Source organism: Protopterus annectens, chromosome 2.part0 (assembly GCF_019279795.1).
Source record: "Protopterus annectens isolate FY-2018-M chromosome 2.part0, PAN1.0, whole genome shotgun sequence".
Taxonomy (NCBI): domain Eukaryota; kingdom Metazoa; phylum Chordata; order Ceratodontiformes; family Protopteridae; genus Protopterus; species Protopterus annectens.
The window spans coordinates 598,523,759-598,546,337 of NC_056728.1; the positions used below are offsets into that span (position 1 = coordinate 598,523,759).

A 22,579-nucleotide genomic window follows, 5' to 3' on the forward strand; every position below is an offset into this window, starting at 1 on the left:
TCGCGGTTGCGACTTTTGCTAATTTCGGTAGAAATGAGGCCATGAAACAGTGTAAATTGGCATTCAGAGTGTGTATTGCTGGGGAATAATTTCAGATTACCTTTGGGAACAAAAACAGTGGAGAAAGCCCTCTTCCTGTTTTTTGCATGCTTGTATTGTCATGCCTGCTGTCAGTGTGATGGACGGATTGCATTCACTGTGTGGAAGGAATCCTTCATAGAAGAAAACACAGACATAGTAGTGATGGTTTTAGTGACATTTATTTTTTTAACAATTTCTAAATACAATAATGGTTAAAAGTAAGCAAGTGTGGGTTAAACAATTTCTCAGTGTCTGTGTTTTAGTTTTCTGAAGAATTTCTTCTGCAGGTTCAAAATGAGACAAACGATAGTATGATAGCTGCCATGAAAAGTGTAGCGTGCCTGTGTAATGCACGCAAAAAAAAAACAGGAAGATGGCTTTCTCCACTGTCACTGTTCCCGAAGGTAATCTGAAGTTATTCCCCTGTAAAACACACTCTGAACACCACTTTACAGTAAATGTAAAGTTTTGGGGCACTACTACACATTTACAAAGACGGTTTCAATTGCTTCATGTACTCCTATCTGTGGTGGTATGCGCATTTCGCAACCGTGAAAATCTGGTTGCGATAATACGTAAGTACCCACAATTGTATTGATATTTGACCTCTGTCTAATCCAGCTAAAACATATTGAATATTATTTGTATACTGTTTATTTGTATTATAATAGTTTTCATATTTCTCTAAATATCTCAACCTTTAGATAACACAGACAGAACTGTATAGCCTCATATGAAAGCTCACAGCTGTATGAAAAAAAAATCCTGCTGGCAGTATGTGTCTTGCTTGATTAGTTACTGAGATATCATAAGCTGTTTTATACAACATTACAAAATTAATATTCACTGCCTTTATTTTGGCTTATAAAATCTAATTTAAAGCATCAAACTGAATGAATGTCACCAATGTAAAGATTAATGTATCCTGAAGAGTTTATTTACTATTTTATATTTGTTTGAACTGTAAGATGATAACTTTTATTTTTTTTAAAGGCTCAAGCCACACCCACTGGGAATGTACATACTCAAAAGAGCTGTACTGGATGGAGTGAGTTAAATGATATCACCAGTTATAGTTAATGACATAGTAAAGTTCTGAATAACACATATTATTTGTGGAAGATCAAGATTATTTACAACTGGCAGCCACTCAGTGCAAAACTGTAAAAGATGTACTGTGCAAAAGTAAAGAAATATACTAACTAATTGCTACATAAATTATGAAAATCAGGTCTGATTGTTCGTGCTCTGCAGTGAGAGAAAATACTGCTATGTGTATTGTTTTCTAATTCGTACAAGCATAAAATGTATGTAGTCATATTTTTTAAGCCCCAGTAGTGGGAACCTATGTATGCCATTAAGTAGCAGACTTCAGCGAAGTATCTTTTTAGAAACATTTTACAGATTTCAGTGTGTTAAGGAAGCTTAACTTAGTTTTCACCATGCAAGTCTGAAGGCATAAACAGGTGACTAGGATGGGGTAGCACTGTGTCTGAAGGCATAAACAGGTGACTAGAATGAGGTAGCACTGTGTCTGAAGGCATAAACAGGTGACTATAATGAGGGAGCATGGGGTCTAAAGGCATAAACAGGTGGATAGCATGGGGTAGCACTGTGTCTAAAGGTCAGGTGGCTAGCATGGGGTAGCACTGCATCTTAAGGCATAAACAGGTGACTACTATGGGGTAGCACTGCATCTGAAGGCATAAACAGGTCACTCGCATGAGGTAGTACTGAGTCTGAAGGCATAAACAGGTGACTAGCATGGGGTAGCACTGTGTCTGAAGGTATAAACAGGTGGCTAGCATGGGGTAGCACTGCATCTAAAGGCATAAACAGGTGACTAGCATGGGGTAGCACTGCATCTGAAGGCATAAACAGGTGACTAGCATGAGATAGCATTGCGTCTGAAGGCATAAGCAGGTGACTAGCATGGGGTAGCACTGTGTCTGAAGGCATACACAGGTGACTAGCATGGGGTAGCACTGTGTCTGAAGGCATAAACAGGTGACTAGCATGGGGTAGCACTGCATCTGAAGGCATAAACAGGTGACTAGCATGCGATAGCACTGCATCTGAAGGCATAAGCAGGTGACTGGCATGGGGTAGCACTGTGTCTGAAGGCATACACAGGTGACTAGCATGGAGTAGCACTGTGTCTGAAGGCATAAACAGGTGACTAGCATGGGGTAGCACTGCGTCTGAAGGCATAAACAGGTGACTAGCATGTGGTATCATTGCATCTTAAGGCATAAACAGGTGGCTAGCATGGGGTAGTACTGCATCTGAAGGCATAAACAGGTGATAAACATGGGGTAGCAGGACAGTGCTATGTAATATTTACACAGTCTGCTTTTTAGCATTACTATGGACTAAACATACAGGAAGTGATTCATGCATTCTCCACAAGTATAAAAGTAATATTACAGCAACACATCCAATCAGAATACAAAGCATTGAAAAATCAGATTGAAAGCTTCATTCCATTGCGGCATATCTAGTCTGAACAAAAAAAGAATGAAAATGTCAAGTAGTTCCTTTACATTTGTGATCAAACATTTAAAAAGCAATCTACCAGTATTACAAAACGCAAACCAAAGCCAGAACAAAAATTATCACACATGTAAAAGAATGAATTTACATTTGTTATCAATAAATATCCTAAGCAAAAAGTATATATAAAAACACACACATAAACCCCAACAATAACATATGCTCTATCAAAAAATTAAAAAAAAAAAACGTTTTAAATGAGGGGCTTTGACCCCCCCCCTTTATATCCTCCAAGATGGGAGCTCCTACACAGAAGGGAGTTCTAATGAAGAGATGAAAATTCAGCAAGCAAAGGAGAGGAGTAGTAGTGCTGAAATTGAAGTCATCCTCAAGTCTTGGTGAGTACCATCACAAGGTGGACTCTGTTTTTTACAAAATCTCACCAAGGCGACACTGATATATAGACTGTATTTATATAGCATGTATCATGGACAGAAGTAAGTTAAAAACAAAAAGAGATAACTGGGTGAACAAGACCAAGGATAAAAAAGTGCCCAGTCCTCGTAGGAAAAAATGACAGTGTAGAATCCTCAAAATATGGAAATATTCCAACAATGGGGCCAGACCAAGTCCAGGGGAAGATGCCCCCCCCCCCCATTGCAGAAGGAAGTAGTAGTCCACAAAAAAATCACAAAAATTGATTGGCCAAGGAAGAGCCATAAAGACGATATAGTGGACTACTGAGGATAAGAAAGTAATGTATGTATTGTTACTATTATGTAAAAAGCACAGAATTTCCAGACACAAGATATACAAAAAGATTAAGAGAGAGATTAGAGGAAAGTAAAATATTTCCACAAGAAAAACTGTCAGAAGCTTCAAATACTAATTTGCGTGCATTAATACAACAGATTTTTGAAAAACAGTATATAGATCAAGAAAGTTTGATCTGTTTGGAAAAAGAAGCATCTGAGGAAGTGCAAAAATATTAACAACAAAACCTAGAGATATTTGAAAAATATAAAAAAGGAATATAGACATGGGAAAGAAAGAGGGATTTGATTTGGTGCAATATTTATGCAAAGGAGAAAGCTAAGTTAACTAATATAGAGAAGGCAGTATCAAAGATATTCAAAGAGAAATACAGCAAAAGCATCCAGATATGGAAAATTTCACAGTAAAAAAATTAATAGCACAAAGATGTAATGTGGAAAAGAAGATTAGTAAAGCAGAAAATAAAGAAATAGAAGTTGAAGTTATGGAGTGCCTGCGAAGTGAAGGAATTAATGCAGAAAATCTGACACAGACTACATCACAGCATGATGGAGTGAGTTCCCATCATAAGGAAATCAAGAAGATCAAGAGACGTGAAGAAAAAATATGGACATGGGAAAGGAAAAGAGATTTAATATGGGGTAATATTTATGCAAAGGAGAAAGCAAAACTAACCAATATGAAAAGAACAGCACCAAAGATATTTGAAGAGATATACAGGCAAAGGAATCCAGATATGGAAAACTTTACAATACAAAAAATAAGGAGATTAAGGGAAAAAGTAGAAAAAGAGATTAGTAATGGAGAAGTCAAAGCAATAGAAATTGAGGTTATGGTACAGCTGCAAAGAGAAGGATTTAGTGTAGAAAATTGAATGCAGAAAGCACCACAACAGGCTAGAGCAACGGATATCCAAAGTAAGGGGAAACCAATGGAACAAGAAACAATTGGTCAGGTGCCATATCAAGATATTTTGGAGCCTTCTATAGGAAACCATTATAAACATTCATTTGAAGCTAGACAGCAAAGGAAGGAACAGGAAACTGTGGAAACTGATACAGTCAATGTTGAGTAGTGATATGCCAGTTAGTTCCACATGATAGAGCAACGGATGGCGCAAGATGAAGTTGAAGAGAATGTGCCACAGGAAGATGCTATAGAATCTTCTATAGAATGCCCACAGGAAACTGAAAATAAGGAATGTGCCCTCAGTTTGGAAGAAAAGGAGTTAAGAGAAGAGTTGCTTGATTTAATAGACTTAGACAGATATATCAAGATCAATGAAAGAAATAGACTGCAGAAGGTTAATAAAACCCCAAAAGTAAGAAGTTTGATAAAACAAATGAACGCAGTAATTAGGATTGTTCATAGAGATCCATGTGATATAACAGAAGTAAACAGAATATATTACTGTGCTGTTAAATTACTAACTGGTAAAGTTCTACCACAGGAACACAGGGTTGTAAGGCACAGGAAGGGGCAAAAGCGTATACCATCATGGAAATATCGAATAGAGAAAACTATAAAACATCTAAGACAAGAAGTGTCACTGTTAGAAGATTATAGAAGAAGGAACAGATCAACAAAAATACTAAGAAAGATAGATGTGATAAAAGCAATGCGCAGTATTAGAACAGACCAGGATCTATTATGTACTATCACAAATAAACTTAAAATTTCACCACAGGCGGAAAGACTTAGAAGATACGAAGATAAATATAAAGGAAGAGGACAAAATAAGCAATTTATTGATGATCCAAAAAATGTTATAGAGAATTTGGAAATAAGGTGAAAGGAATCGAAAGACCGCCAAAAAAAGAAGAAATAGATACATTTTGGGGAAGTATCTATGAAGATCCTGTAGAATATAACAAATATGCTAAATGGATAGAAGAAGTAAAAGAAAGAATAAGAAGTTTAATGGTACAGGGTATGAAATGGGATGAAATAACAGTCAGAGAGATTGAAACAAAGTTAAGAAAAGCCTCTAAGTGGAAAACCCCAAGCTCAGATGAAGTACCTAACTTTTGGCTTAAAGTATTAACTTATTTGCATGAGGATTTAGCCATGAGTAAGAACTATTTATATGCGCACCCCGAACAGACACTGCACTGGTTAACAACAGGAAAAACAATGCTCTTACTTAAGAGTAAACCTGCAAGCTACCCTAAAAATTATAGACCAATAACTTGTCTTCCAACGACATATAAACCACACAGGAATTGACACAGACAGAGTTTATAGTCATTTAGAAGAAAACTCAATTATGGCAGTAGAACAAAAGAGCAATAAAAGAAAGTCATATGGAACAAAGGATCATTTGTTGTTAAAGTTATAGTGGACAGTTGTAAGAAGGGGAAGAAGTATGGCATGGATTGACTACAAAAAACATTTGATAGTATCCCACATTCATGGATGAAAGAGTGCTTAAAAATGTATAAGATACACCCTACACTGATTGACTACATTACAGTAACAATGAAACAATGACAGACCACTTTGCAATTAAGTCATGATAAGGGACAGATTATTATCCAAGGGATAAAAATTCAAAGGGGGATATTCCAGGGTGACTCTCTTTCACCATTGCTATTCTGCCTTGCCATTAATCCATTAAGCTGTTTACTTAACAGCTTAGACCATGGCTACAATATGGCTCCTAGAAAACAACAAAGTCTAATGACTTTTCATCTTAACTGTATAGCTCATCAGATGAGGAACTGAAAGCACAGCTGCAGGTTCTCAAAACTTTTTCAGATGATATTGGAATGTCATTTGGTCTTGATAAATGTGCAAAAGCAACCTTTAAAAAAGGAAAACTGCAGCACCAGGAAAACGTCAGTTTGGGACAAGAATGTGATATAAAAGAACTTGAGCAAGAGGGAGTGTATAAATATTTGGGAGTTGGTGAAGGATCAGCAATAAAGCATGAACAAATGCGAATAAAATTCAGTAAGAAGTACTTTAGAAGACAAATGAATCCTGAGAACAGCATTGACATCTAGGAACAAGATCCAAGCTATAAATCAATTTGTTCTTCCTGTCCTAACTTATAGTTTTGGAGTGATTGACTGGCCCCAAAAAGTGTTGGATAGATTGGAAATTAAAACAAGAAGGATGCTTCATGATCACCAAATGATTTATAAAAATTAGTGTATACCAAGATTCAGAAAACAACAGGAAAGGACCACCACGAAATGAAACATAAACGAGGTTTATTCCAAGGACATAAAATAAGCACTTTCACGTGCTACCAAGGCACGCTTCATCAGATTTCATCAAACTAGTTGAGCTTCAAGATATATATATATATATATATATATTCATTCCATCTAATTCAATTAGCACACATAATATCAGTCAATCAATCAAGTGAAGTTAACTCATTGTGATACTTTGGTCACTAAATTTCATGGCTGCATTATGCAATATATTAAAACCTTATTCACAATTATATCATAATGTACAACATTCCCGATACTCTTAAATCAGTATAAAAAATGTCATAGAACAAATTCATTCTAATCAGGGTAAAAACAGGAATGAATAAAAAGTGTATATATATATGCAAAATAAATAAATAAGCATATAAATAAAAATAATACATATAACTGTTAAATATAACCATAATGTATAATATTGAATGAAATATCATAAAAAATAAAATTAAAATTAATGAATAATTATACAATAAATATTATTACTATATGTATATAACAGCAATTTTACATGAATTGAATATTTCTCTTTGACTACCTACCTATCTTCTTGCAACAAGAATGGATTTGATACTAACAAATTGATTAAGACCCGGTTCCACATGCACTCTCAGCTTAAAAATCCAGCATAATTCTACTGACTCTAAATGATTCATATTATCACCACCCCTCTTATTATTAGTAACTAACTGTAAAACCCTGAATTTGAAACTATGGTCCATATGGACTGCAATGTGTTTGGCTAATGCATTAAGTTGATTCATCTTCTTGATGTCATATATGTGGCTATACATCCTGTCTTTTAATTTCCTTGATGTCATCCCTACATAAAATGCTGTACATGTAGCTAAATAAATAAGGTTCATACTAGTGCATGTTGCATAAAATTTAGGTATAAACACATAGTCCAGTGTAGGGTGAACAAAAGGTTGCTCATCAATAATAAAGTTACACATACTACATTTATTACATGGAAAAGTACCTGACCGTAACCATTCCCTATGTATCTCTTCCTGCTCTATATGTGTATGTTCTATACAGAGTAACCTTTTAAGATTCTTACTATTCTTATATCTAAACATAGGTGTCTCTCCTATTATTTTTGTAATGGAGGGGTCTACAGTCAGTACATCCCAATCCCTTTTAATAACATCCACTATTATTTTATTATCATTAGTATATCTGGTTGTAAATGCAACTTTAAAACTATCAAAAACTTTTCTGGGGCCACTAAAGACTTTAGAAGACACGTTAATCCTGAGAACAGCATTGACATCTAGGAACAAGATCCAAGCTATAAATCAATTTGCTCTTCCTGTCCTAACTTATAGTTTTGGAGTGATTGACTGGCCCCAAAAAGTGTTGGATAGATTGGAAATTAAAACAAGAAGGATGCTTCATGCTCACCAAATGATTTATAAAAAATAGTGTATACCAAGATTATATAGTCCCTGTTCCGAAGGAGAGATGGGCCTCCTTGAAACTGATTACATGTATAGATCTGCACTCGTAGGACTCCACACATATCTACTGACCTCACAAGATCCAAATGTAGTGAAAGTTTTGAAACATCAGGAATATAATAAATCTAAGATTATGTCTCTGCTTAATTTAGCAGAAGCATATCGACGTCAAGCAGGAATGGAAATCAAACCAGAAGTGGATAAAAAACAGACAGCATTAACATCTTTGCCAAAAAACAAAAGAAAGAAAGAATATAAGGTGAAGGACCAGATGAGAAGGCAAGAAATGTGGGAAAAACATAAATATAGTTGCAAGTATAGAAAACTTCTGGAAGAGCCTCATGTTGATCAAGAACAAATGCAGGAATGGTTAAGGAGAGGTGAATTCAAACCAAAAAATGAAAGGTTAATATTGGCAGTCCAAGATAGTGAGCTACATGCACGCTGGTTTACAAAGTCCATTGAAAATGGAAAAACAGACAAATGTAGGTTTTGTAAAACTGAATTGGAAACAGTCACTGGAGATTGTACAAACATTGTGGTATTGAAATTGCAGAAAAACACTGGAAGCATGACCCACAAAGAATCATAGAAAATGATGATGTTTATATTACATGGGATCACCCATTACCAACAGTTCAAAAGATAAATGCTAGAAAACCGGATATAGTGGTACAAGAAAAGAAGACAGAAGAAGCATTGATCATTGAAGTCACCACACCCAGTGACTACAGTGTCTTATGTACAGAGAGACACAAAGTCATAAAATACCTGGATCTGCAGGCAGAAACGAGACTCGTGTGGAAGAAAGATACCCAGACAGTTCCAGTAGTAGTAGGGGCAATGGGTCTTATAAACGGGTCTTATAAAAAACAATTTACAATCGTATTTAGATATGTTACCAGTTCATGTAACCCCGTACGAATTGCAGAAGTCATTACTGGGCACACTGCGGGTGCTGCAAAGATAGAAACAATACTAATTTCATGAACTTTAACTGTACTTTGACTTAGGAATGGGGTCCTTTCCCATCATGGTATTAGAAACCCAAAAGACGTGGAGAAACTAAAAAAGGATAACTGGTAATTTGTAGGAAAGGGAGGATGTGTAGTCTGTCATTTTTGTGAATGGCAGCATACAATAAAAATGCAAGTAGACGGCCATAAAAATAGATATATTTTGAATTAGACTTGGCCATTTTAAATTTCTTGATAGAAATGCAATCAACAAAAGTGCAAATAGAAATTAACTGTAAAGGGAACTTGTAATATTGTCAAACAGGCATGTAAGAATAGATAGTGATATTTATGGGCCTTAATGGTCACACTGAGAGGGAGGATAGCGGAATGGTGAGGATGCAATGAGTAGAGGTGGCAAAGGTGGATGAGTTTAAATACTTGGGATCAACAGTTCAGAGTAATGGTGAGTGTGAAAAAGAGGTGAAGAAGAGAGTACAGGCAGGATGGAGTGGGTGGAGAAGAGTGTCAGGAGTGATTGGTGACAGACAAGTACCAGTAAGAGTGAAAGGGAAGGTCTACAAGAGGGTAGTGAGACCAGCTATGTTATATGGGTTGGAGACAGTGGCATTGACAAAAAGGCAGGAGTCCGAGTTGGATGTGGCAGAGTTAAGGATGCTAAGATTTGCACTGGGTGTGACGAGGGTGGACAGGATTAGGAATAAATATATTAGAGGGTCAGCCCAGGTTGGAAGGTTTTGAGACAAAGCTAGAGAGGCAAGATTACGTTGGTTTGGACATGTGCTGAGGAAGGATGCAGAGTATATTGGGAAGAAGATGCTAAGGATAAAGCTACCAGGTAACAGGAAAAGAGGAAGGCCTAAGATAAGGTTTATGGATTTGGTGAGAGAGGACATGCAGGTGCTTGGTGTGACAGAGCAAGATGCAGAGGACAGGAAGAAATGGAAACAGATGATCTGCTGTGGCGACCCCTAACGGGAGCAGCTGAAAGAAGAAGAAGAAGAAGATAGGTCACACTGACTAAGAGGCCAGTCACTAATGGAGTCCTTCAGGGTTCTGTGCTGAGTTCGCTCCTTTTTTGGCAACTACTTCTCGAAAGGCAAGGCCAGTGTGAAGGGTACCAGACTGACCAAGTTGGTAGATGATTGCAAACTAGGAGTAGTCATAGAATCACCCCAAGATACTAGCATCCTACAGAAAGGACTAGCACAGACATATTTCTGCTGCCAAAGCCACAGCTTAAAACTCAGTGCCAAGAAATGCATAATAGTATCCCTTGAGAACTCAGCCATCCTAGGAAATTACCTCATCACTAACACACCATTAAGAGTAGAATCAGTAGTCAAGGATTTGGGTAGATATATAGATAGTAACCTGGCTTTCAAACATGTCTCTAAGGTAGTAAGGAAATCATTCAGTGTTGCATAACTTAATTTCTTATCAGGCCCATCATTGAGTATAATGCCCACTTTGGTACTTACCTGACTGGGCACATTCAACAACTGGAATGTCCATAGTGGTTCCTCTCAAAAAGAATACAGGGTGTAAACAGCATGTCCTATGCAGATTGCATCAAAGCCATATATCTGTACTCTATTTTCTACTGACTGTTGTGAAGCGATCTATGCTGGTCATAGAAGGCATCCCTGGATTCACTATGATGGACCTTTTGCATAGCCACAAAACAAATAGCATCAAAATTACTCAGCCCAGGGATGTAAAGTTTGCTTGCAATATAAATAGGAGATGTTGGAAGGACAGGTATGTGTCTCATAGAATTCCCCTTCTCTGGAACAGATTTCCCACCAATGTAAAGCAGAGTTCTTCTTTAACCCTGTGCAAAATAAATGTGGACCAGTGTGTGGGAAATTAGAAATTCACCCCAGATCTAGAAACATTGTCTCTAATGGACAGAGGCAACATGTAAATCTTGCTGTAGTACATGCACACCTTAAAATAACATCTAAGGCACATAAACTTGCAGGATGTAATTGGGATGCTTGGCTAGACTTATAAAGACCCCAGTGGTCATTAGCCTAGTATATACCTATGAACCTAAAAAGAACCTAAAAAGATCAGTGGCCTCAAAAATCTTAGTTATCAGGAAAGCCTGGCAGCCCTTTCTCTGTACTCAGTCTCTTTCAGATTTCTCCATAGAGATCTGTGTCTAGCATTTTGTGCCATGAAAGATCTAAACCTATTTGATCTCCTATTTCTTCGCAGAACTAATGATACATCAAATACTTGCTTAAAGGAACTAAAATTTCATCAGCAGATAAATAAGGGACATTGCTGTCACAGATTCATATCCCATCATGTCCCTCACCTGTGGAACAAACTTTCATTTCATGGCGTGTTAGATTCGTATTCCAATATATCCCTCACCTCTGAACAAACTTTCACTTCATGGCGTGATAAATTCATATCCAAACAAATCCCTCACCTCTGGAACAAAACTTCCGCTTCATGTCAGGCAGAGTAGCCACCTTCAAGGTAAACCTAGATAATTTGATAGGCAGCCTCAAATTACCTCCCAGTCTATCATATCTTGATCTCCTTTAGACTAGAGAGAAATTTTGAATAGGGTTTTATGGTTAGGCTTGGTTGCTCATACTAATGAAAGAGCACAGACGTAGAAACTATTACATGCTAAAATGTGATACACTACTGCAATGGACAATAATTTATTAATCAGGAGCATAGATGTTGTTATACAGTTGTAAAAGCTTTATTTGAAAAGGGATATACATCTTTGAAGAGTTATGAGCATACACATTTCAGATAAAATGATATCCTTAAAACACACAGATTAAATGTTATGTGTATAAACTATTGTTTGGAAGCAAAAGTATGCACTTCTGAATAAAAACGAGCTTATAAGTAACAATTAAGACATTTACAAGCAAGTGTGAGTGTGTGTGTGTGTGTGTGTGTGTGTGTGTGTGTGTGTGTGTGTGTGCGTGCGCGTGAGCATATGCGTATACTAAACTCTAGTAGCAAGAAAATTGAGCATTTCAGTTTAATTACATTTGAAATCCTTTAAGTGATCAACAAAGAAATGGAGGATATGTTTGATGTTTTGAAAAGCAAGATATATGATATGTGTAGAGTTGACACATATCTTACAGTTTTAGACAGGCTGGATATGTTAGATGTTTGGAGATGTAGATTATGCAGGCAGGATGTGTGGTATAGTCACAGATGTAGGATATGTGACATGTCCACAGAGGTAGATAATTATATATTTTCCTTAATTCTATGTGCAGAATGAGTGAAAAAGGGATGTGGAAGAATACTCCATACTAGAATTGTAAGAGGAGCCACAGAAAGAAGTTGTACTTATTATTGAGAATTTCCTGATGAAACACTTTCGGAAGATTTGGAAAAAGGGCGTAATGTGTCATGAGTATTGCACAGAGAGTAGAAGAGGAAAAGGATCATTTTAAGCATAAATTAACAGATGGTTCTCTGATAGGTGATCATTCATTCTTAAAAAAATGGATGCTACTTTTACTTTTTGGACCATAGGAACAGCGTAGTTGTGAAAGTGTTTTAATTGTTATTTATAAGCATTATTTGTTATTAATAGTTCCCTGAAGTATTTTGTTTCCAACAGTGCAGCATTTTATTTTCCTTATGTGACAGTTTGTTGTTGGCCTCTCATAGTAGTCTCATGTTTGTAGTAGTTTTTTTTGCCTTTGATGTCAGATGCAGAGTTTTGCTGGCTTCTGCATCTTTGCTGTTGGTTCAAAAAACAAAATCATTATGTTGTGGTCTTTCTTTTGCTGATAACAGTTTAAATGTAGGGTTATGGTTTTTGGTTCACTTTTCTTTTCTACACAACATCAGTTATTCAGTGGAACTGCTGTGTATAGATGTTCTACTGCCTTATAAAAAGTGTCAGTCTTCTCTGAATCAAAGTATGTTTTTCAGATTTATATAGCAAAATGGCCTAACTTCAGCAGTGTCTTATAAGAAATAATGCCACTTAGAGATTTACAAGTGTAAACGTGTAATTAAAGTTTAGTGACTCACACTAATACAGTTAATCCTGTACAGAATTTACGTGATGCAATGCTCTTAAATTTTCTATTTGCGTCATTAATTTTGCATATAGTAACGCTACCATTATTTTATATTCTGTCAGCTCTGCATCTGAGGAAGAAAGTGCAGATGGTTATGATTTAGCTGTATTGCCAGGAAATGAATTTCAGCAACTAATCAGAAGAACTGCAGAATCCATGGATAGAATGGTAAGAGACAGATGTAAAAAATAAACAAATTAATTAACTGACTTCTAATAAACATTTAAATGCAAGTTACAGTTCTATATAGAGGACAGCATTCGCCAAGATGGTCCTTGCCCTGAAATGGATGCATCATGGTTTTACAAAAGCCAGTTAAAAGTAATGTATGTATTCCAAGAATAGCTCTTACAAATCTCTGTTGCAAATATAAGTCTGCATAGTAAACAAAGGAATGTTGACTGGAATAATGTTAGCCAAGAGCTAGTATAATGTAAAGTGGAAACATGAAGGCGAAAGATAAGCTACAAAATTATTAAACATATGGAAAATTAGGCTGGATTTTATTTGCAATGAGTAGGCATCACAGCAAGTTGATGTTATAGTTGCTTTTATAGGTATGCATTACTAACTGAAGAGTGAGAGTGGGAGGACTACCTGTATACAGTGATATCGCAACCAAAGTACACCTTGAGATATTAGTTTTCAACAGGCCACAAGGAGCAACAGTGGAAGATCTTAACAAGTTTTAAAAGACAGGAGTCATCAAATTACTAGTTCAAACATAGTGTAATGCAGAACTGTAGCTATATCAGATGCCAGCAAGAAAAGGTATGCAATGTCATAATGAAAAAATATCTGCAGCAGGGAAACCTTAGTCAAATAAAGGGCATACTTAAACACATATATGACATGTCTTTTTAGGGTATATCCTGGAGATATGTTATAGCAATCTGTTCAGTATTTAGTTATAGCTAACCCTTGTTTGAGATTTGCTTTCACAACAGATGTGCATTCAGTTTATTTACTGTGTATTATTATATATAATAGTAGTACTTCATTTAAGTCTGAAACAGAAGTGTATTAGAAAACTCTAAAGGAACATACATATCTTAATGCCACAAGTACGTATCTCATCTTTATTAAAAGAAATGTGATCCAGTCCAATTTGAAAAGGATTTCTAGAATGAGTACTAACCAGAATATGGTTGGGTATTGGGCTTAAGTTGATTTTATGGATAGAGGTTATACATTTATAATTACTGATAAGGCTGTGCAAGAAGTGGATGCTATCAGGGCATCTGAGTGTGTTTCATACGTAATAGTTGATGCAGAGGGTTATGACTGAGGTGAATCTTGGCATCCGTGATGAAAACATATAAATCTGGTTATGATCAGTGAAACCCAGTCATAACTCTTTGTACACAGAGTTTTATCTACTCCATGTACTACCTGTGACAAAAAAAGCCAAAGTGTTTTACAAGCTTTGGAAGCTAGTAAAGCATTTAATAAGTGCTGGTACATAGACAGCAAGTAAGGAAAAAGTCAGAAACAATTTTTAAATACTGCTCTAATTTAAATAAGTGACTTTGTACCTCTCAAAAACCCACATTTTTGCATAACTTCCAGATTTTTGCCTCATATTTTTGGTCTGTTCCTCATAAATTTTATGATTTCCTTGCAAATCATTTAGGATGGATGTCAGTAGATAATGAGAGACATTTGAGTTTCAGTCTTCGTATCCTTCAGAAGATGTATGCCAATACAAAACCTGTTATTCTGTTAACTTTCTAAGTTTATGAGCAGTAATTAAAATCTGCCCCTATTTTGGGGCCTTTATCTCCTTGTTATTTTTGGCTTTGTCTAGATCTCTTACACTAAGAGTTTTAGATGTATGAGTTACAGAAGGGAACTGAATTAGAAAGTACAATGAAAGATAAACACAATTCACTTCTACATAATCTTTATCATGCTTCATTCTCCCACTTCTTTACCAATGAAGTGCTGCCATAACATTTTGGAGAACATATAAAATTATGAATATACAATTCACTTCTAAGTTTCAAAAAGAGTCAACTTCTATGAATATAGAAGGAAAGACATTTAGGGACTGAAGGAACATCCCTTCCATTATACCTGACCGTCACAGTGCTTAGGGGTGTGTAACAATTGTTACATACCTCTAAAAGTGCTGTTACAGTCAGGTATCATGCTGCAGTAGTGCATAACAGGTTTATATTTTTTTCCAGTTTTGGAATGTAATCACAGTGCTCCACGCACTACAATATTGCTATAAATAAAGGTAGGATTGATTATGGTAATATAGCTAAATTTAGTTATTTTTTTTCCAGGCAATTGAATGCCATCAAAATTGTTATTTCTAATAACTGGAACATGCTATTAGACAGTAAGGACTTACCAAGGATTATTAGTGGTTGGCCTGAATTTATTTATAAAATGTCACCAAATATTAAATCCATCTTAGAAAGTAGGATTAAGCATGAGTAGTACTGTATTAAGAAAATAACATTTCCATGTGGTAATTGTACACTTGTAAGTGTGATTATAAATCCTCTATCTATTCATCTCCTTAATTAAAAATCTTATGATTTTAGTAATTATGCAAGTTGTTATTCTAAAATTCTCATTTATGTAGCTAGTTGTCAAGTGTTTAAGGGCTTTTTTAAATAAGTAACAGTAAGACTGTGAAATCTGCAAGCAATAATTTATGAGTATTTGCATGATGTAAAGACAAGTAATTATAACAATGTTCTGGTTTTAAATATTTTAAATGTGGTTCCCAGTTGAAATATTGAGACTTGGACTGCCAAGTTATGAGATACCAAAAATAAATAAATAAAAAGACCAAAAATACAGGAAAAGAGCAAATGTCAAACATCACTCATCTCCTCTGAACTTGCTTTTTGCAAGCCCCCTTACCTCCACAGTTATGCATAACAACTCTGAGACTGCTCTACATCAGAAAAAAGGGAATATGCCGAGAAATGTCAGTCTCTGACTTGGTATATGTCCTGATTCTCTATTCTCAAGCCATTTGATCTGCACATCACATCACTCTGCACATCACATCACTCTGCAATACCGGTCTAGAGATAAATGTTTACCTTTACATTTCATGTGCTAGATGTAAAGATTGTGATAAATTCGGGAAGTGATTTTAATACAATGTTTATAATAAAAAAATACCATTAGCAAGCATCATTAGATGCTAGGGGTTTCCCTAGCCACAAAGGAAAAACTCCAAGGCATGAACCACAACTCTTCTCAAATGGATTAGGGTATTGAATAGACTCCTTTCTTCCCCATTGCCTTTTCTGGTAGGATTAAAGTAATGTTCATGCCAAGCCAAAGTGTGCAAATAATAAATTTTGCAGGTAATAACATGGGATTCATTCATGTTTGCTTTCTGCCTGAATAAAACAAAAAAAACTAAGCTGTTTAGAGAATTTTGTTGACTTTCATGGAATCAAGATATGTTCTATTACAGACATATAGTTCAAAGATTTGTCCTGTCTTCCACATATGCCTGCTTACTACTGTTTTCACTTAGTTCAGCCCACTAAACTAGGCTGTGGTTTATCTATTTTCTTAAATTAAGACTTTCAAAAGTAGGAATGGAGAAACAAATTATGGGGATGTAGTACTCCACAACCAGTTTACAGCAAATACCTCAAACTACAGTTTTGTAATGCATCACACCTCCTTCATGTCAACTGAATATAATGCTTGATAAAATTATAACCTTATCCATAATAGAAAACTGTGTTGTACTCGGTGACCTAAACTATCCCTCCACTAACTGGGAATACATTGTGTCAGTCAATAATCAGGCTCAAAAGCTACTAGACATTAAAAATGTTGGACTGATGGCACAAAATGCTTGTGGGAACAAAATCATATTGGATACCATCTTGAGAAGCATCTCTACCAGCTGTGCTAACCAAACACTGCTTCACTCCCTTTTCATTCTTACCATGCGCTGTCATATTTCTCATACACACCAAACAGAACTTAAAATAATTATTCCACCTTCAATAATTTTCAAATGGCAAACACTGTGCCCTGAACAACACATTTTGTCTGTCATCTGGAATCATATATTATGGCTCACTCCTCCTCTTTCTCAAATTGTAGGTAAATCATTAACAACCTTCTACAACACTTTATGAATGACTTCATCACTGTGACGTATAAGTGCAGAGGAAAATAATGCAATAAACTTAAATGGCGGTGTTACAAAATCAACATATTATTAAACCAAAATAAAAGAGTGTACAAAGAACCTGATGTAATGCAATAAGGCAAAAAGAACACACTAAACAATAAAAAAGCTTAATTTGAGGAAAAATTGACATCAGGATAGATGAAAATAACAAACTCTCCAACCACATCCAAAAAAATGAAGGTGAAGGGAACAATGATATAGTGTGGTTGAACAAAATGGTTTCAATCCCATCAGAGACAACAGTTTTAGATAACACGCATACATATTTGCTGAATATTACAGACCACAAAAGGGAGCTTCTTCTACTAATCCTCCCTGCAACACAATTGCACTCAGCATAATAGCTGAATTAGTCATCTCTGCCCTCAGTAAGATCAGAAATGCCAGCTACATGGGGTCAAATGAGATATCACAAAGCATAACTTGTGCAATAAAAATAGTCTTAATATTCCAACAGAGCTTTAAAATTGTCTGTGACCCTGATATCTGGAAGCAGACTACTGCAGTCCCAATACAGAAGGACAGACCTTCTGCAGACCTTTATATGAACTCCACAAGCATATTGTACAAAGTGATGTAAAGACTCAGCATGGAACTTATTCAGGCAGACACAGGGATCCTCCTTCTGCGTGGCCTCACCTAGTATCCTTTTGTCAAAGTAGATCATGTTTGTCAAGCTTTGTACATTTTTGAGAGTGTGACTGTCACATTGGTTTACATTTTATTTGGCAATGCAGGCTATCTCAGTGTGGCTAAAGTTAATAAGACAATCCCCCATGATGGAATTGTAAATATTCTTAGGGAAGCTGTATACTGTTATCTGCATGGTTGTATAAAGTGGATAAGGATCAGACAACTCCTCTTCCTACCATCCTTGTCACTAATGGAGGCCATCAAGCTGTATTAATGCGCAACAGGGTAAGTGATACCGGGTAGTACTAGACTGGTCAAGGTCCAGTGCCTCATTGCCTGTGGAAGGTTTGATATTCCCTAATACTGCCCACAGTGAAGGGTATTGTTAAACTTTGAAATGGCTTATAAATGGATTAGTTCTGATCTCTATTATGCTCACAATTTTATGTTGTAAAATTCTTCCTGTGCCCCCTTGTTTTGTTAAGCTGTGAAGTGTCTGAGAGGCACGCTATTTTTTAAGCCTGCTTGGTTTTGTAAGCATTCATAGCATCAGTGCATCAGTGACCCAATAAAATGCTTTTAGCCTGAATTAGTAGGCTGCAGTAGGGATAATAACACTTATAACATCAGCTGAACTGTAGGTGAATACTCACCAGAAAAGTGTCTGGACATTCACAGTAAGTTCCTCAAACCAATGAGTTAGCTTGCAGTTACATGGTATAGTTTGGACCAGGGATGCAGTCTTGTAGAATGTATATACATACAGATTGTTGTTCAACAATTTGATTAAAGTTTATATAAAGCAGTCATGTCAGTGGCTGGGAGAGATATGGATCAGAAACTTCAATTCTTACTCAAGTTGAGGCTTGTTGATATCGCAGATGAAAGGAAGGTGTTTATCAAGTTTTACATGGAAGTTACAGCCACATTTCTTTTCCTTATCTGCAGACATTGGTGGCAGTCTGTTATCAATGTAAACTGCTCATCTCTTATACTGTAGTAAGACATGCTTTGCCAAGGATGGTCCACACCCGTCCCCTCTAGGCCTTCAAATAGAGGCTAAAACTTTATTGTCCCCCATAGAGCCTGTTTTAGGCAATGCCAAGTTTACAAACTTACTGGCATAGCAAAATGAACTCAGCTGAACCTCATGGTCTGTCGCCTCTTTTTCCACTGTCTTGGATGGAAAGAGGCAGTCAGCAAATCGTGTCAGAACCAGCAACCACCCCCCCCCCCCATGTAAATGTCTAAAACATATAACTTGTGGGACACATTTGGGCTGCGCAGCTAGCCTTATTAAAGGCCACACCTAGGAAACTAAGCATCATGTAATTTATACCAGTAAAAAGGCAAGCTTTCTGGTTAGGCTTGTATAAGTGTTACTGTGATAACTTCCATCAACGTATTGTGCACAGTGTTCAGTGATGGGAGTAATATATTACAATATGTAATACATTACTGCAATATATTATAATTTCTAGTAACTAGTAATGTAACTAGTTACTGTTTCAAAATAGTAACTAGTAATATATTACTTTTTTTAATAGCTAGTAACTTAAATGTGTATTACTTTTGAGTTAAACAAGTAGATGTCCTTCTATTCAATGCTGCAGTATTCTTTACATATGGGTTGTCTTCCGTCCTATGACTTGATGTCCAGGCAATATACAAAAGCTTCTAGCCACTGCCAGTACATGGGATGTCACACATATGTTATGACAATGTCAGCCATAAAAGGGATGTCTGCACGGACCATCCCCAGAACTCTTCTGCTGCCATTCACAAGGTTGCCTCCTGTTTATGGTCTGCCGTCAGATTCCGTGTGTTGCTGCTAACTTCAGCTTCAGAGAAATGTCCCATTGTAGATTTGCTTTTTTGCTACTGCTGTTTGTTTGTTTAGGTTGGGAGGGTGGCCTAATGGTTAAGGTGTTTGCCTTACAAACACAAGGTGCAGGGTTTGTGTTTCACAAGGGATACTTGGCTAAGCTTAAAATGGCTCACAAGGGCAGCTAGCTTAGTACTAATCTATGAACCTAATCTATGTTATTGTTCATGTCATCCAAGAAGGATAAATATAGGTGTGGAAGGCAAATTCCACATAAAGATCACCATGATCTTTGCCTTTTCTGTTTAGGGCCTAGTCACGCTTACCACTCCTGTTCTATTTGTCAGGCTTTCATGCCTAAGACATTGCATAGCTGACTTTTGGCTCTAAATATTTACTTAGAAAATCAGCAGTTAAAATGTCTGGCTAAAGCCATTATGGAGGATTCTGGGGGTCCTTCAGCCGAACCGAGTTTGAAGAGGAAGGTGAGCAAACAAAGGCCTGAAACCTCTCCAGCTGTGCCTCTCACCTCCGATGTATATCTTCAGATCAGTGAACACCTGGTGGTATGATCAGAGGCCAGATCCACTTCTGCGGTGGGTGCCTCTTTGGAAGCTGCCAAGGTATCAGTTCCTAGCATGTCTGAGGCTTTGCAGACGTCCACTTTCGGCAACATGGGAGAACTGTGGCTTGTTGGGCTTGAGGATTCTGGGGACGTTCCTGTCATTCCAGCTAGGTATCCTTCTTTGTCTACCTTGGACGTTAGGCCTACGTCAGTCTCTTCTGCTTTGTCTCCTCAATTGGAAAGACATGTCAAAAAGAAACATAAAAATAGACATTCCAGTGTTCCTTCTGCTCCACAATCTGACTGGGATGCATTTTCCCAGGATCTTATTAAGGCTTTGATGGCCTTGAAGACATCTACCTCTCTCCCTCTACCTGCCTTCACTCTAGCCCCTGTTCTACAGTCTGCTGGATTCCAGATTCTTCCCTCTGACAATGATGGTTCCATGGCATATTCCACCCAAATTACCTCTCCTCTGGAATATGCCTCACCTGAAGAGGAATCAAATGGAGAGGATTCTACAGATGAAGAGATTTTGGAGAAACTATTTATAAAATGAGAGCATTCTTTAAGTGGGATTGTTCCCAGATTTCTGAGGAACAGAAGATGTATTATGATCTTTTGCAAATGGAGGTCCCTTTTCCTTCTGCAGTGCCTCCAGTCCTGTTAGCTTTCTTGGATGCCTTTGCCTCCTCTTCTAAGATTCCAGATTCTCAGGCTCCTGCTCCCAAGAGACCAGACAGATTTTATAAAGTGCCAGATGAGTGTAAGTTTCTTTATAAGTGTCTTTCAGTGGACCCTGCAATAGTCTCCATAGTCACGTTTATCTCCTTCTGCCAAACTTTTACCATCTGATAAGGAAAGTATGATTCTTGACAGATTTGGTAGGAAGGTCTATACCTCATCCACTTTAGTTTTCAGAGCTAGCAATTACCAGACTCACATGTCTAGGTATTCATTGGCCTTGCTTTCTCAGGCTCTCAAGCTTTGGCTCAGTTACCAAAATCGGAGGTTAAAATTCAGGTTCTGTCTCTTTTGGCTGCTTCCTCACAGGTTGCCAGACATTCCTTTAAGTGCAGCTATGATGCTCTTGAGGCATCTTCCAGAGATGCTGCTTCAGCCTCTGTGCTTAGGAGACATTCTTGGCTCTGACTACAATCTCTTCCTGAGGATATTAAGGCAAAAATGACTTGATGCCTCTTTGGATAAATCTGCACTTTTTGGTTCTGCAGCTGCAGACTTATTTGAGACTCTGCAAGAAAAAAAGAAGGAGCTCCAATATTTGAAACACTTGCTTGTTTCACCTGTACCTAAATTTCATAGGAACTTCACTGCCAAAACTTCCTTTGTTAGGAGACCTGTTCATTCCTCTTCTGCATCTGCCCCTGCTTCTAGGTCTAAAACGTCAGTTAGAAGACCTCCATTGTCAAATTCGTCTGCCTCAGCTCCTCAAGCACAGCAAGCCTTTCAGGCCAGGCCTAGCACTCTGTGACAACCATCATCCTCTTCCAAGTCATACTTCTCTGTCTGTTTCTCTCTCCCTTTCTTTTCCAGCTGGGCAAACATCACTCAGGACTCCTGGGTCCTATCCATCATTCATAAAGGATATTTCATGACTTGGAAGACTCCCTCCTTTCGTGTGGATACCACATCCCCCCTCCAGTCAGCTAGAGTTGTTCCCTCAGATCCTATCACAACGTCTTTCACAAGGCACCATCCAGAATCTTCCTCTGGATCAGACAGGAAGAGGTTTCTATTCCAGAATGTTTCTGGTCCCGAGAAAGGATGGTCCTTGGAAACCAATTCTAGACCTCTCATACTGAAGCACCTTTCTAGAGGTAACATCTTTCCACATACTGTCCCTTCAGATGCTCTTTCCCCTGATTTCTCACCTTCATTCATGGCATCCTTGGACCTCAAAGATCCTTACCTAGACATTCCTATTCATCCTATTTACAAGAAATGTTTACATTTCTCGGTGGGTTCTTTGCACTTTCAGTTCTCTGCCTTGCCCTTTGGTCTCTCCACAGCCTCAAGGGTATTCACAGAGTGCTTGGCCCCTGTCATTGTCTTCTTGAGGATCCAGGAGATTCAAGTTTATCCCTGTCTGGATGACCTCCTCTTTTTTGCTCTCAATTCAGAACAGTTGTCTCAAAACCTTCAGCTGGCCATTCATCTCCTTCAAAACCTAGGGTTCACTATAAACTTCAAAATATCCACTCTGGCCCTATCAAAGGATCACATTTTCCTGGGGTGCAGGTTCAAAACAGATCAGATGA

The 22,579-nt window shown here is 37.2% G+C and overlaps 1 protein-coding gene across 1 annotated transcript in view; it reads left to right on the forward strand.

Annotated features, from left to right (window-relative positions):
- Nucleotides 1-22,579, forward strand: part of LOC122793164 (coronin-2A-like) — a 2,539,836-nt gene that overhangs the window by 670,214 nt on the left and 1,847,043 nt on the right. The window contains exon 3 of the mRNA XM_044060980.1: nucleotides 13,154-13,259. Within this exon, the coding sequence (XP_043916915.1) occupies nucleotides 13,154-13,259 (106 nt within the window). The remainder of the gene's footprint in view (nucleotides 1-13,153; nucleotides 13,260-22,579) is intronic.